Below are 12,441 nucleotides of genomic sequence, written 5' to 3'. Positions count from 1 at the left end.
GAGACAGTTAAATCGAAAACTTGCTAAAGGCCAAAAATCGTGTCTTTATTTCTTTAGCCAATCAAATGAAATCCACGACGAAAAACAACGACCGGTGCCGAGACTGATTTATTCAAACCTCCTCTTTCAACTTCGAAACAGCGAAGAACTTTATCAGTCGTCGTCAGTTCGTTTTTGAACGACGTTAAAACTCGTACTCGTTCTCATCGACTAATTAAAAAAAACTATAATTTATTCGTAAAGTTCATAAAAGAAAAATTAAAACTTAATTCTCAGGAGAAGAAAGAAAATCTTCAAATTCAAGGTTAGTTGGTCTTCATTAATTAGATTTTAAATAGTGTGTGAATGTATTTTTAATTTTCTTAATTGTTGGTATTAATATTTATGATTATCTTTCGAAGAAGAGATTAAAAAAAATAAGTTGATGAACCTTCGAAAATTAAGGAGGTGATTATGTAACGACAAATGATGTTGATTCGTTAATGTGAAAACTTGTAGGTTAGTTTGATACTATTGGTTATGTTTCAACATCGAGATGACATTAAAAATATGATCGCCTTCTGAAAACAGACCTTTTATTATGTAGTAACAGTCTTCTGGCATCAATAATTAGTCTTGTATTTCTGCAAGCATTAAGTAGTCCTTCGTGAGCAGTATTTAGACTTGTTTTGGTCGTATCTCATCTTGTGTCAGAAATATCATAATAATCATGTTATAATTTGAATTGAATCTGCAACTAAGCTTAATTTTAGATTCAAATATTTAATTTTAGAAAACATGAAGACTCTACTCGTTTTAACCGTATTGTTAACAATATTCGGGTCAACTTTTCCACAACAAGGAAAAAGCGTCGAAGACTTAATCAAAGAAATCTTTATCGATGGCATGCTCGACACTAAAAACCCAGCAGTTACGCCAAGAAATCCCGATGCAGGATGCGTATGCGTACCTTATTATTTATGCAAAAACGATTCCACTATCAATACCGATGGAGTTGGTATCATTGATATTAGGTAAGCAAAAAATGTTTCACTCTCATCATAATTTACTTTTTTTAATTCTCCATTATAGAATCGATGAAAACCAAGGAGAATGTTCAAGTTATCTCCAATTTTGTTGCATCCCTCCAAACGTAGTTGATAAACCGATCGTGCCAAAACCCGATCCTTTACTACCCATCCAATCTGGATGCGGATACCGCCACGAAGACGGAGTTGGTTTCCGGATAACCGGTGATGAAGATTCCGAAGCAAAATTCGGTGAATTCCCATGGATGGTTGCAATTCTTCGCGAAGAACGAATGGATGGTCAAGATGAAACCTTAAACGTTTATCAATGCGGAGGTACCTTAATCCACCCTAAAGTTGTTATAACCGCGGCTCATTGCGTTAGTGATCGTCAAAAAACGTTTAAAGTCCGCGCGGGAGAATGGGACACTCAAACTAAAAATGAAATTTACGCCCATCAAGATCGCGCGGTGAAATCTTGGACGATTCACCCCGAATATTACGCTGGAGCTCTTTTTAACGACATCGCCGTCTTAATTTTAGAAGAACCTTTCATAATAGCTGATAACGTCGATGTTGCGTGTCTTCCCAAACAATCTGAAGTAATTCCCGAAGGGACCAGGTGTTTCGCTAGTGGGTGGGGCAAAGACGTCTTTGGAAAAGAAGGAAAATATCAAGTGATTTTGAAAAAAATCGAATTACCAATTGTCGAAAGGAATAAGTGCGAAACTAGCTTAAGAACGACTCGTTTGGGGGCGTTTTTCAAATTACACAATAGTTTTATTTGTGCTGGGGGTGAAGCAGGAAAAGATACTTGCAAAGGGGATGGAGGAAGTCCGTTGGTTTGTCCAATTCCGGGATTAAAAGGAAGGTATCAACACGCGGGTATTGTTGCTTGGGGAATTGGATGTGGGGAAAATAACGTTCCGGGAGTTTACGCAAACGTTGGATTATTTAGGGATTGGATCGATGCGGAAGTGAAGAAACACGGCATTGATCCCGCTAGTTATACTTATTAAAAAACAAAATTGGAAAAAATTATATATAAACAAAATAATGTTTTAAAGACCAAGATGTAATTTTCATATTTTATAAAAAAAACAAAATAAAACTCACATATGAGATATTTCTAATAAATTTGTGTTGTTCTATTTTAACCAGATTCCTTTTTGGGTGTCGATAACTCATTAATTATTAAAGAATTCTTTTAAAAGATGAAACCTTGGATGTTAAACTGGTTTTATATAAAAAACATCTTAATTTCCTAAAAAAGAAATTCTGAATGATTTTTTTAATGGTAAAGCCTTGAATGTTAAAGTGGTTTTGATTATTTTCATGCATCAAGTGTTTACATAAACTAAAAGGTTAAAGTTGGTGAGTTATTAATTACTTAATACATAGAGACTTTGCCTTCACGACAAAGTAGAGGTTCTTCAACTGCTAGACAATGAACACCACGTCCGAAGACAGAGAAGAAAACCACGTGATATATTTCCTACTATCTTTACTGATTAATATTGCCTAAATTTTAGTTGATAAATTGAAAATTCGGTTTTGCTACTTTATTATTTTCGTTATTTTCTCCCTCAATGTCTCTGTGACCTAGAACCCACCATAGAGTGACGTCATTGCCCCTAGCGAGTTCTCTCAGGTTGCTGGTACACTCTGAATTGCCTTTAGGACGGCCCGACTGTTTGTGAAAATGTTTATGGATGCATTTTTCTCTTCCTTTTGTAGGTTCAAAGCGGTGTAAAAGTTTATAGCAAGTACTTCTGCTTGAAAAATGGTTATGTTCGAGCAGAGGGGCAATTTAATGCGGCCCATACCTACTACGGATCCAACTTTCTTTGAAGCAACCATGTACCAGGTAAGGGCTCCTCTTTTTAGTTAAGGTCCAATCATCCCTGCTTCTAAATATTCTAATACGGAAAAAATAATAAAAAGTTTCAATAAAACTTTATTTCAAATTCGAATATTACGAGAAACATTAAGCTGCGAGATATTAAAAATGATATATTATGCCGAAGTATACCCAAAGCTGACGTATGGTATCACAGTATGAGGTTCAACTTCAGTCTTGAAAGAGATCTTTGTTAATAAAAAAAGAATAGTAAGAGCGATTTGCAACGTAAATCAACGACCTTCATGTAGACCGCTTTTCCAACAACTGAATATCCTACCAGTAATATGTATTTATATTTTAGAAATAGCTCATTATATCCACAAGTATAATAATGCTTCAAAATAATGCTATACACGAACATAACACGCGCTGTGATCACATTACGATAGCACAGCATAATTTGGCTATTACCTCAAATAGTCCCAATTTTTTAGGAATAAAAATAAACTGACCGGCAAAAAAAACCGGCCACTAAAATTTTGCCACAATTTCAAAGCTGGGTTTCTCGCGAACCACTCATTCGATTTTGATGATTCCTTTTTTGATCGAAAGGTTGATTCTTCTGTAATAATTCTGAGATAGAAATTTTTATTCGGATATTAATTTGAGCATATACAAGAATGAGAAAAGCATTTTTTCTCGAAATTTGTAATACCCTGTGGGGTGCAGATGCTACAGCAGAGGGTGTTAACTGGAATCAAATGGTAACCCAATCTTTTCTGAACATTTTGTTTTTTTATTCTCTCTATTATCTCTGTTACTAACGAACATGCAGTGTTTTAAAACGAACGCCTGTGAAAACAAGACAAACAAGCATACAAAATCTAAGGTGGCGCGCTAGGTAGCGTATGTCAGTTGTTACGAATAGTAAATTGACAGTTGTCAAAGATGGCGTTGTCAATAACTGATGTTGCGCGTATTATTAGTTTAATTGAAGACGGCAAAAATCAGCGGTACATTGCCCATACGTTGGGTATACCCCGAACAACAGTTCAGGATGCCTGGAACCGATATGTGGAAACAAGAAATTTTACTAGGCGGCAAGGTTCCGGTAGTAGACGAGTGACAACAGCAGTTGATGATCGATTTATTGTGCTAAACACTCTGAGGAATCGTAGAACGACTGCTGTAGAAACTCGGCATCGTCTTCAAATGGTGCGTGGGGTTGACGTAAGTGAAAGAACCATTCGTCGAAAACTTGCTGAAAGTGATCTAACTGCAACAAGACCTGCTAAAAGACAGCGGCTGCTTCAGAGACATCGGCGAGTACGTCTTCAATTTGGGCGCCTACATACTCATTGGGAAATGGAGCAATGGGGTAAGGTGCTCTTCACTGACGAGTCCCAAGTCCCCATTTTATTGGTGACGGATTCATGCTAATGCACAATGCGTACGTCTACGGCAATGCTACGGCCGTACGTAGCACGTGTGGTTAGCGAATATCTTGATGAGGTAGGGTATTGAACGGATAGAGTGGCTAGCGTGCAGCCAGGACCTTAACCCCAACATCTTTGGGACCAACTTCAGAGACGCATTCGTCGTCGTCCTGTCCTACCGGACAACCTTCAAGAGTTACGAATTGCTCTTGAAGAAGAGTTTACCGCAATTCCTCAGGAATCAATTACGAACCTAATCAGTTCGATGCCGCGTCGACTACATGACGTTATTTTAGCTCGCGGGCGATCGCTTTAAAATACTGCATCTTCGTTAGTAACAGAGATAATAGAGTGAATAAAAAAAGAAAATGCACAGAAAAGATTGGGCTACTGTTTGATTCCAGGTAATACCCTCTGCTGTAGCAGCTGCACTCCACAGGGTGTTACAAATTTCGAGAATAAAAGTTTTTCTCATTTTTCTCACCCCGTATATGCTCAAATTAAAATCTGAACGAAAATTTCTATGGCAGGATTATTACAGCAGAATCAACCTTTCCATCAAAAAAAGAATCATCAAAATCGAATGCGCGGTTCGCGAGAAAGCCAGCTTTGAACTTGTGGCAAATTTATAGTGGCCGGTTTTTTTTGCCAGTCAGTTTACATAACCACTTACCGAGACCGTTGAAATCTCTAAATTTAAGATTATTTAAATGTAAGTTAAAGTTATTGGAGCATTGTTTCTATCATTTAAGCGAGTTCTTCGAGTTTAACTTGTAACTGGACGTTTTCTTCTGTTCTTTGTAAGCGAGGAAATAAAGCGAGTATAAGGTCCGTTTTAATTTCAATCAAGTGATTTAGACATGGGCCCTTGAGAATTTCGAGGTGTGTCTGAGGTTACCTTGTATCAGATTGGGCGAAGAACATGTTTCCAGTGATAAAGCAGTTAAAGCGGCTTCCTTTGTATATATAAATGAGTAAGGCCTCAAGAATCCCGTTGTATTAAGACATGCTAAATAAGACCCCAGTTCCTTCCGACGAGCCCGCGGTTTTTCACCTTGTCTATGTGGGAGTTCCAGTTTAATTTACTGTCTAGTATTACCCCTAGGTATTTAACTTTTGTTTTGAGGTTAATAGTTCTGCTCAATGGAGAGTGCTCTCAATTGTAGCTTCCTTCTCCATTGCTTCTGCATCAAGTGTTGGTAAGTACTAGGGCTTTTTACATTAGTTGAGTTATGATTGTGTCATATTTACCTCGGATTACCAGGTCATCATCATACCCTGAATCCATTTTGGACACCATAGAAGAGGTGAGAGTACTTAGCCTTGGGGACATCCTCTTAGCGTCTTAATATTCAACGACTCGCCTCCCAGACTGGCTGTGATCTGCCAACTTTCATCATGGCTATACACCATTTGATTGTCGACGGATGTGTCGGAGGAGGTGTTATCAAAAGCATCCTCTATGTCTATGAAAGCACATAGGGCTATCTCTTTAGTTGCAATTGCCTACTCTAGAGTGCTAGTCGAAGCATACTCAAAGCATGAAGAGCAATAATTGTTCATTTTGCTTTCTGGTAAGCATGTTGACTCGGATGGAGTGGATTAGTGACAAGCATTCCATTCCTAAGGTATTGATCAATTATCTTTTCCATTCCTTTGAGGAGAAATGAACTTTAGGTATGAAGACCACCTTTACTTTTCTCCATAGTGTAGGTATATAGCTAAAGCTGTAGCCTGCTATATATATTATTACTGGGAGCAAGTTTTCTATGCCTTTTTGCAGAAAAATAGGCAGATTTCCATACCCTCCAAGCAACTTTAGGAGCTTAAAATTAGAAATAGTCCACCTTACCGGTTGGACGGGTTATATCCATTACTTCTGGGTCGGTATCTGCATGGGAGCAGACTTTTGAGGAAGGGAAGTCGTGCTCAGTAAGTGCTCCAGCGATTCCTTAGCATCCTCAGTATATTTTCCGTCTTGTTTGCTACATTAGTGTTAAGCTAAGTTTCCACATGCACGGATTACTGGCACCAGTTCATTTGCATGTGGAAATAGCAAAAAACCACTGGCGCCAATAAAATGATCCAACTAAAATGAACAAATCCGCTAATAAACCGTCCAAAAAAATGCACATCAGAATAAACAGTACCATTTCTAGAAACGTATGAACAATAACCTTGTTTGTGGAATCAGAAAATTCCACAATATAAGGACCGACTAGTACGAAATGAAGCTCTCAGAAGGATAGTTGAAATCATGAAGAAAACAGTTACTAATTTTGACGAAACCTCGGCAAAAGCAAAAATACGAAGTAAACGCAATGCGTATACAATTGAATACCATAAAGTACTTCACCATAAAGCACTTCACATATAAATTTAGAAATCGTACTTTTTGGCAAACGATACATATATTGCAAGGATGTAGAAGAAACTCTAGAAGCCAAAAATCTTAAAGTTGCTTGCACTTTTACCTGAGCTGGAATGGTATTTCTCATAGGCGTATCTTCTTTTTGTATTTTAGAGGATAGTTGCCTCAACAAAAACATGAAACTCTCGTCAGTCAGTCTTAAATGTTTAAAAATTCTTGCTGATCTTCATGGCATAATTCTCTAATTAAAGTACTAGGCGCACCTATGCAACTATGTTTTCGCTTTTTTTTGTTAATAACGTGTGCAATTCCAAGGAGCATATTTAGACTACCATATTGATGCCAGCGCGAAGAACATCACTTGACGCCATTTTTATTACTGTGCCAGTACACAATTATAACAATTATGTGGAAACAACTTCTGGCGCCAGCTAATTATTATCGTCACTAAACTGGCTTCGTACTGGCGCCAGTAATACGTGCATGTGGAAACTTAGCTTTATGGTCTTCCGCCAAGATCTTATGCAGGCGAGCAACTGTAGGTGTATTGTCTATGCCTTCACAGAAGCTACGGCAGGTTTTTCTTTTGGCTTTACGGATAGCCAAATTAATTATAGAGGTCCCATGTATGCTCGAATTTGGAATGCCTGACATTATTATTATATTCTTCTGACCATAACTCGCCGTTACTCAAGGTCCTTATTCCACCAAAGCACACTGAATTGTGCTCTCTTGTGTTTTATTGAACATCTTAATTCATATGGATTACGTATGATATTGTCTAGTTGAAAATAGGCTATTTCAAGATCCTCTCTACTTCCAATATTTGTTTCAATTTCGTCGACCCCTTCGCTAATGTATCTACAAAAAAAGCTCCAATCAGTGAGAATTCTCTCTGTTTTGTCATGTCTGCTACAATGACAATAAATAAACAATAAAAAACAAAAATTAAGAGCAAAGAGCATTGTCCAAAACTTAAAGTGGCACAAAGATATTCCAAAAATAACGTTCCAAACGATAAGTTAAATACATAATTTTAAACTAATCGTTTTAAAATGACCCATAACTTTGTTCTAGTAGTTGATGTCCCAAATTGCATCACCAATTCATCTAAACCAAATAATTCCTATTTAAAAGTAGATAATAAAATAGGATTTCCCCTTTCGTTTCTAATTAATCGCAAACAATAAAAAATTCGACCTAATTTACCTCAAACGCGAGGTAAAACCCAAAATCCGATTCATTCAAAATCCCATCAAGCACGGTTATTGTCTCTCCACATTTTTCAATTAATTGACTGTCGAAATAAAAACCGAAATGTCACGAAAACGAAAGCGACCTTGTTCATTGACCTTCCATTAAAAATTTAAATAATAAAAATTTGATATCACCATTAATGTTATAATTTAATTAAAGTTAGTAGTTAAAGAGTTAATTTAAAAAAAAGCCCCCAAAAAGGATTTAATTTGAGATGGAATCTTATTGAAAAAGGCAAAAACTGATAATAACCTTGCCGCAAGAACCCGGTTTAATCTTCAAGGTGAACATGTACACGATTCCCAGATACACCAATATCTACAATTACACCAAGTCAACCTCATTGTTAAGGTTAATAATAATATGATGTAAGGTTTTTTTTTTGAAACCAATTTGAATCACTTAAATTTGTTTACTTTATGATCCCGTTAACTTAATAATTTAATTTGGTACTTATAAATATCCTAGAAACAAATCTGAAAAAAAAAATAATTAAGAAAATAAATTCAAAAAAGTATAAGAAAAATAATGCAAAATAAAGAAAAATAAGAACCGGTTGTTATTTCTTTTTGCTTTCTGGTTCACTGCTTGAGCTCATCGAGTCACCTTCAGCCTCGTTCCATATAATCTACTCGGTATTCCCCACTTTTCTCTTTACAAAAATCTTTTTCAAAGAAAACCTTTACAAATTACTTAACTAAATTGAAACTAAATAGCATAATTTGCAAATAATCGTTTTTAAACGTGTGCTTAATAATCAAAGTTTATCCTTTAACCACGAAACAAATTGATAAGAAAAAGGAATAAAAATTCCCCGTCAACATTTCCTGGTAGTTGTGGTCGCATCGTTTCCTAAAGATCTTAATCAAGACCAAACTAAGAAAACGACGTACGACGTTGTTTTTACATAAAAGAAAGAAAGGAGAAGGGGTCCCCCCAACATTCTAAATTATAATTTTTTATGTTGATAACTTAACCAGAGACAGTCGACTCGAAAACATCGCTCAAGATGCGTTCGTTATCTTCGGTACTTAACATAACCTTATTTTTCGGCGTTTTCTTCGTTTTCGCACAAACGCAGAATGTTGATGACAAGATTACCAGCATTTTCGGAACTGGTAATGATGGTTTAAAATGGATCCCTCCCGGGTTCGAAGTGGTTAGCACAACGGCTTTACCCGCTTTATCTGCACTGGAAAGATGCGGTGATGGATCAATGAGAGGATTAAAAGTTTGCGTACCTTACCATAGATGCGATTCCGAAACAGGGACGGTTATTGCTGAACCAAAACCTGAAGTTAACACCGATGGAGTTGGTTTAATCGACGTTAGGTAAGTTTTAAAATTAGTTGTCAAAAAATCTGTCAAAAAAAACGTCAAAAAAGTAAATTAATTAAAATAATCAATCGAAACGATTTTTATTAAATTATTTTTATTAATTAATTTTGAAATTATAACGAAAATTGCTAAAATTAAGTTTTGTGTGTTTTTTAAATGAAATTTGATTAAAATTAAAAGTAATAAAAAGAAATAGACAAATAAAAAAGAATCGATGGAAACGTCAAATGTCAAAAATTCGAATTAAATTTCTTAATTATCAAAGATTTAAATTAAAATTTATGCATTTATTCTATTTTTAATGAATTTTTAATCAAAATAATAGAAAAAGAATAAAATTTAATAAAAAAATGTTTTAAAATTAAAATTAATTCTAAATCTATTAACATAAACAATAAAAGATCGCCAAATTCCATTAAGATAATAAATTTAATGATCACTTATTTAAATTTTCTTTTTTATTTTTTTTAGGGCTGGTGTAAATGAATGTGAAAACTACTTGGACGTATGTTGTTCTTTACCATCAGATGGTCAAATACCAACCCCCTTCCCAACTTCGCAACCACCTAAACCAACTCCAGAGCCTCCTATACCAACTCCAGGACCGGTTCGGGGAAATTCTTGTGGAATAAGAAACATAAACGGCCTTGACTTTACGATTACGGGTAACACGAACGGGGAAGCCCAGTTCGGTGAATTTCCTTGGGTCGTCGCTATCTTAACAACAAATTATAATCCGGCCGTCGATGACTCGCTTGCAATTTGTGGTGGTTCGTTGATCGCCCCGCAAGTTGTTTTAACAGGTGCCCATTGCGTTGCGAAGTAAATTAACTAATTCAAATTTTTTATGCGAAAATTAATTTTGATTATTTTTGCAGGTATCAAAATGATCTGGGTAAAATTAAAGTTCGCGCCGGCGAATGGGATACTTTGACTGAAAAGGAACGGTATCCTTATCAAGAACGCAGCGTTTCTGGAATAATTGTTCATGAAGAATTTAACGAAAAATCTTTAGCTAATGATTATGCTTTAGTTTTACTTGAAAGGGCTTATGTTCAAGCTCCGAATTTAGGAACGATTTGTTTACCGCCAGCTGGCCAAGTTATAGACTCCAAAAACTGCTTTACTGGGGGATGGGGAAAGAAAGCTTTTGGAAGTAAGATTTTGATTATAAAAAATAATCAAGGCAGTTAAAATAAGTTATTTTCCAGATAAAGAATCCTATTCAAACATTTTAAAGAAAATCGAATTACCAACCGTTCCATTCGATAATTGTCAAACTCGATTGCGAAAAACCCGTTTAGGAATTCACTTCCAACTTCATAACTCGTTCGTTTGCGCGGGAGAACCCGGGAAAGACGCTTGCACGGTGAGACTCATTTTATCTAAGCTTTAAAGTTTTTATTATTTTATTGTATGTTTTTAGGGTGACGGTGGAAGTCCATTAATTTGTCCAGACCCAAATAATCCCAACAGATACGTTCAAGTTGGTATTGTAGCGTGGGGAATTGGTTGCGGGGAGGTTCCGGGGGTTTACGCGGACGTCGTCGGTGCTAGAAATTGGATAGACAAGAAAATGGCCCAAATAGGTTATGACACGACAACTTACACGCAATAAGAAACATTAAAACGACGACAATTTTTATTTTTATAGCTATAACTTAAAAGACCACTTTAATAACGATTTAAATCAAATAATAGTATTTTGTATTCTTTTTTCCACTGTGAATAATCGTATCGAATAAAAAAGTTAAGAAAAATAGTAGATGCGTATTGATTCGCTTGCACCTAAAAGCCACTAATCACCAGACGTTTTGGATTATATTATCCTGAATATGTTGAATAATGTGGATAGTGATATGTCTGTCTCAAGCCGAACTAAATGATTTTGTTAGAGATTTGGCCTTAACAAAGGAAAAGCTGAACTGCTTGGTTATAGACTCAAGGAGAAGAATTTGTTGGGAAGAGGAACTAATATTCAACTCTGTCTGGGTGGTGATTTGTGTAGCTCAGGAGCCACCTCAGGATTTGGTAGGTAGCGCTAGTTAGCATAAAATATCACTATGTTGCATATTTTTATTGAACTAAAACTAGAACTAACACTAAGTATCGGGTTTAACCGTGCGTCTTTAGACCTAGAAACCCGATAGTTTCTAGTTCTAGGTCTAGTGTTAGTTCTAGTTTTACACTAGCACTATCACTAGATCTAATACAAGACCTAGAACTAGAATCATTCGGGTCCAGCCGTCTTGAAAGACGTGCGGCTAAATCCGAATGTTTCTAGTTCTCGGTCTAGTGTTAGTTCTAGTGATAGTGTGGTTTAGCCGTGTGTCTCTTAAGACGGAAACTCAAAGATATCATAAGAACGTCACCTTTTCCTTTGCAAAACTACCCAATGCCTGTACTATTAAGCTATGTTACATTTTAGGTGGAACAGTGCAACTGCATTTTTTTTTTTTTGCGCTGAGGAGGAGGAAATGCGTTACGCACCCCGGCCTACTGTTGGCGCTTGTAGATGGTGATGTGTTGGGAAATATTTCGGCCGGAAGTGTGGGACTCTAGTCCCTAAGTTACCCACTAAAAACTCCCCCTCTTTCCCCAGCTCCGGGACCACCCTTCTGGGTATTTCATCGGAGCATTTCGTGTGCTGGGGGATCCCCCATCCGTCTTCTGTGATTCTTCTCCTGTGACAGGCATCGAAGACTCCACGTCGGGTTAAGGTACGTATAACAAAATAAAAACATACGGTTACTTTTACGTTTGCATTTAAGACCGTTAACTTACAGGGGGTTCTTCGTCCCGTCGGGGATCCCCCCTCCGTCTTCATCAGTTGGATCAGCTCCACGTCGGGTCCAGGTACGTAGGTATCGGAGGGGGGCTCTTCGTCCCGTCGGGGATCCCCCCTCCGACTTCAGCAGTTGGATCAACTTCACGTCGGGTCCAGGTACGTATAAAAAATTAAAAATATGTGATTACTTCTAGGTTTGCATATAAAACCGTAAACTTACAGGTATCGGAGGGGGGCTCTTCGTCCCATCGGGGTTCCCCCCTCCGGCTTCAGCTGGTAGTTGTAGTAGCGTCGAATAAAGGATCAGAAAAGGCTATTCATCCTATCGGGGAGCCCTCTCTGTACTCAGCTTCGTGTAGATGGACTAGGGCGACATCCATTTCAAGTTTCTTCTGGGTGAG

General features: G+C 37.0%; 2 protein-coding genes across 2 annotated transcripts; both read left to right on the top strand.

Annotated features, from left to right (window-relative positions):
* Window positions 1-69: 69 nt before the first annotated feature.
* LOC111420726 (phenoloxidase-activating factor 2-like) lies at window positions 70-2,144 on the top strand. Its single transcript, XM_023053766.2, has 3 exons — window positions 70-304; window positions 773-1,013; window positions 1,072-2,144. The coding sequence occupies exons 2-3, from the start codon at window positions 778-780 to the stop codon at window positions 2,024-2,026; spliced, it is 1,191 nt and encodes a 396-aa protein (XP_022909534.2). The 5' UTR covers window positions 70-304; window positions 773-777; the 3' UTR covers window positions 2,027-2,144.
* A 6,386-nt stretch (window positions 2,145-8,530) lies between these two features.
* On the top strand, window positions 8,531-11,014 carry LOC111420722 (phenoloxidase-activating factor 2-like). Its single transcript, XM_023053763.2, has 5 exons — window positions 8,531-9,246; window positions 9,724-10,074; window positions 10,131-10,408; window positions 10,464-10,621; window positions 10,679-11,014. The coding sequence occupies exons 1-5, from the start codon at window positions 8,924-8,926 to the stop codon at window positions 10,868-10,870; spliced, it is 1,302 nt and encodes a 433-aa protein (XP_022909531.2). The 5' UTR covers window positions 8,531-8,923; the 3' UTR covers window positions 10,871-11,014.
* The last annotated feature ends 1,427 nt before the right edge of the window (window positions 11,015-12,441 follow it).

The sequence above is a fragment of the Onthophagus taurus genome, chromosome 3 (assembly GCF_036711975.1).
Source record: "Onthophagus taurus isolate NC chromosome 3, IU_Otau_3.0, whole genome shotgun sequence".
In the NCBI taxonomy this organism is placed as follows: Eukaryota; Metazoa; Arthropoda; class Insecta; order Coleoptera; family Scarabaeidae; genus Onthophagus; species Onthophagus taurus.
This window is presented reverse-complemented; position numbering and strand designations above follow the sequence as displayed.

What these genes read in the sequence shown, in the direction of transcription:
- LOC111420726 (XM_023053766.2), top strand. Translation starts at nt 778, where the DNA reads ATGAAGACTCTACTCGTTTTAACCGTATTGTTAACAATATTCGGGTCA. An exon ending in GTTGGTATCATTGATATTAG is followed by an intron (nt 1,014 to 1,071) that starts GTAAGCAAAAAA and finishes TCTCCATTATAG; the next exon opens with AATCGATGAAAACCAAGGAG.
- LOC111420722 (XM_023053763.2), top strand. Translation starts at nt 8,924, where the DNA reads ATGCGTTCGTTATCTTCGGTACTTAACATAACCTTATTTTTCGGCGTT. An exon ending in GGGAAAGAAAGCTTTTGGAA is followed by an intron (nt 10,409 to 10,463) that starts GTAAGATTTTGA and finishes GTTATTTTCCAG; the next exon opens with ATAAAGAATCCTATTCAAAC. An exon ending in CCGGGAAAGACGCTTGCACG is followed by an intron (nt 10,622 to 10,678) that starts GTGAGACTCATT and finishes GTATGTTTTTAG; the next exon opens with GGTGACGGTGGAAGTCCATT.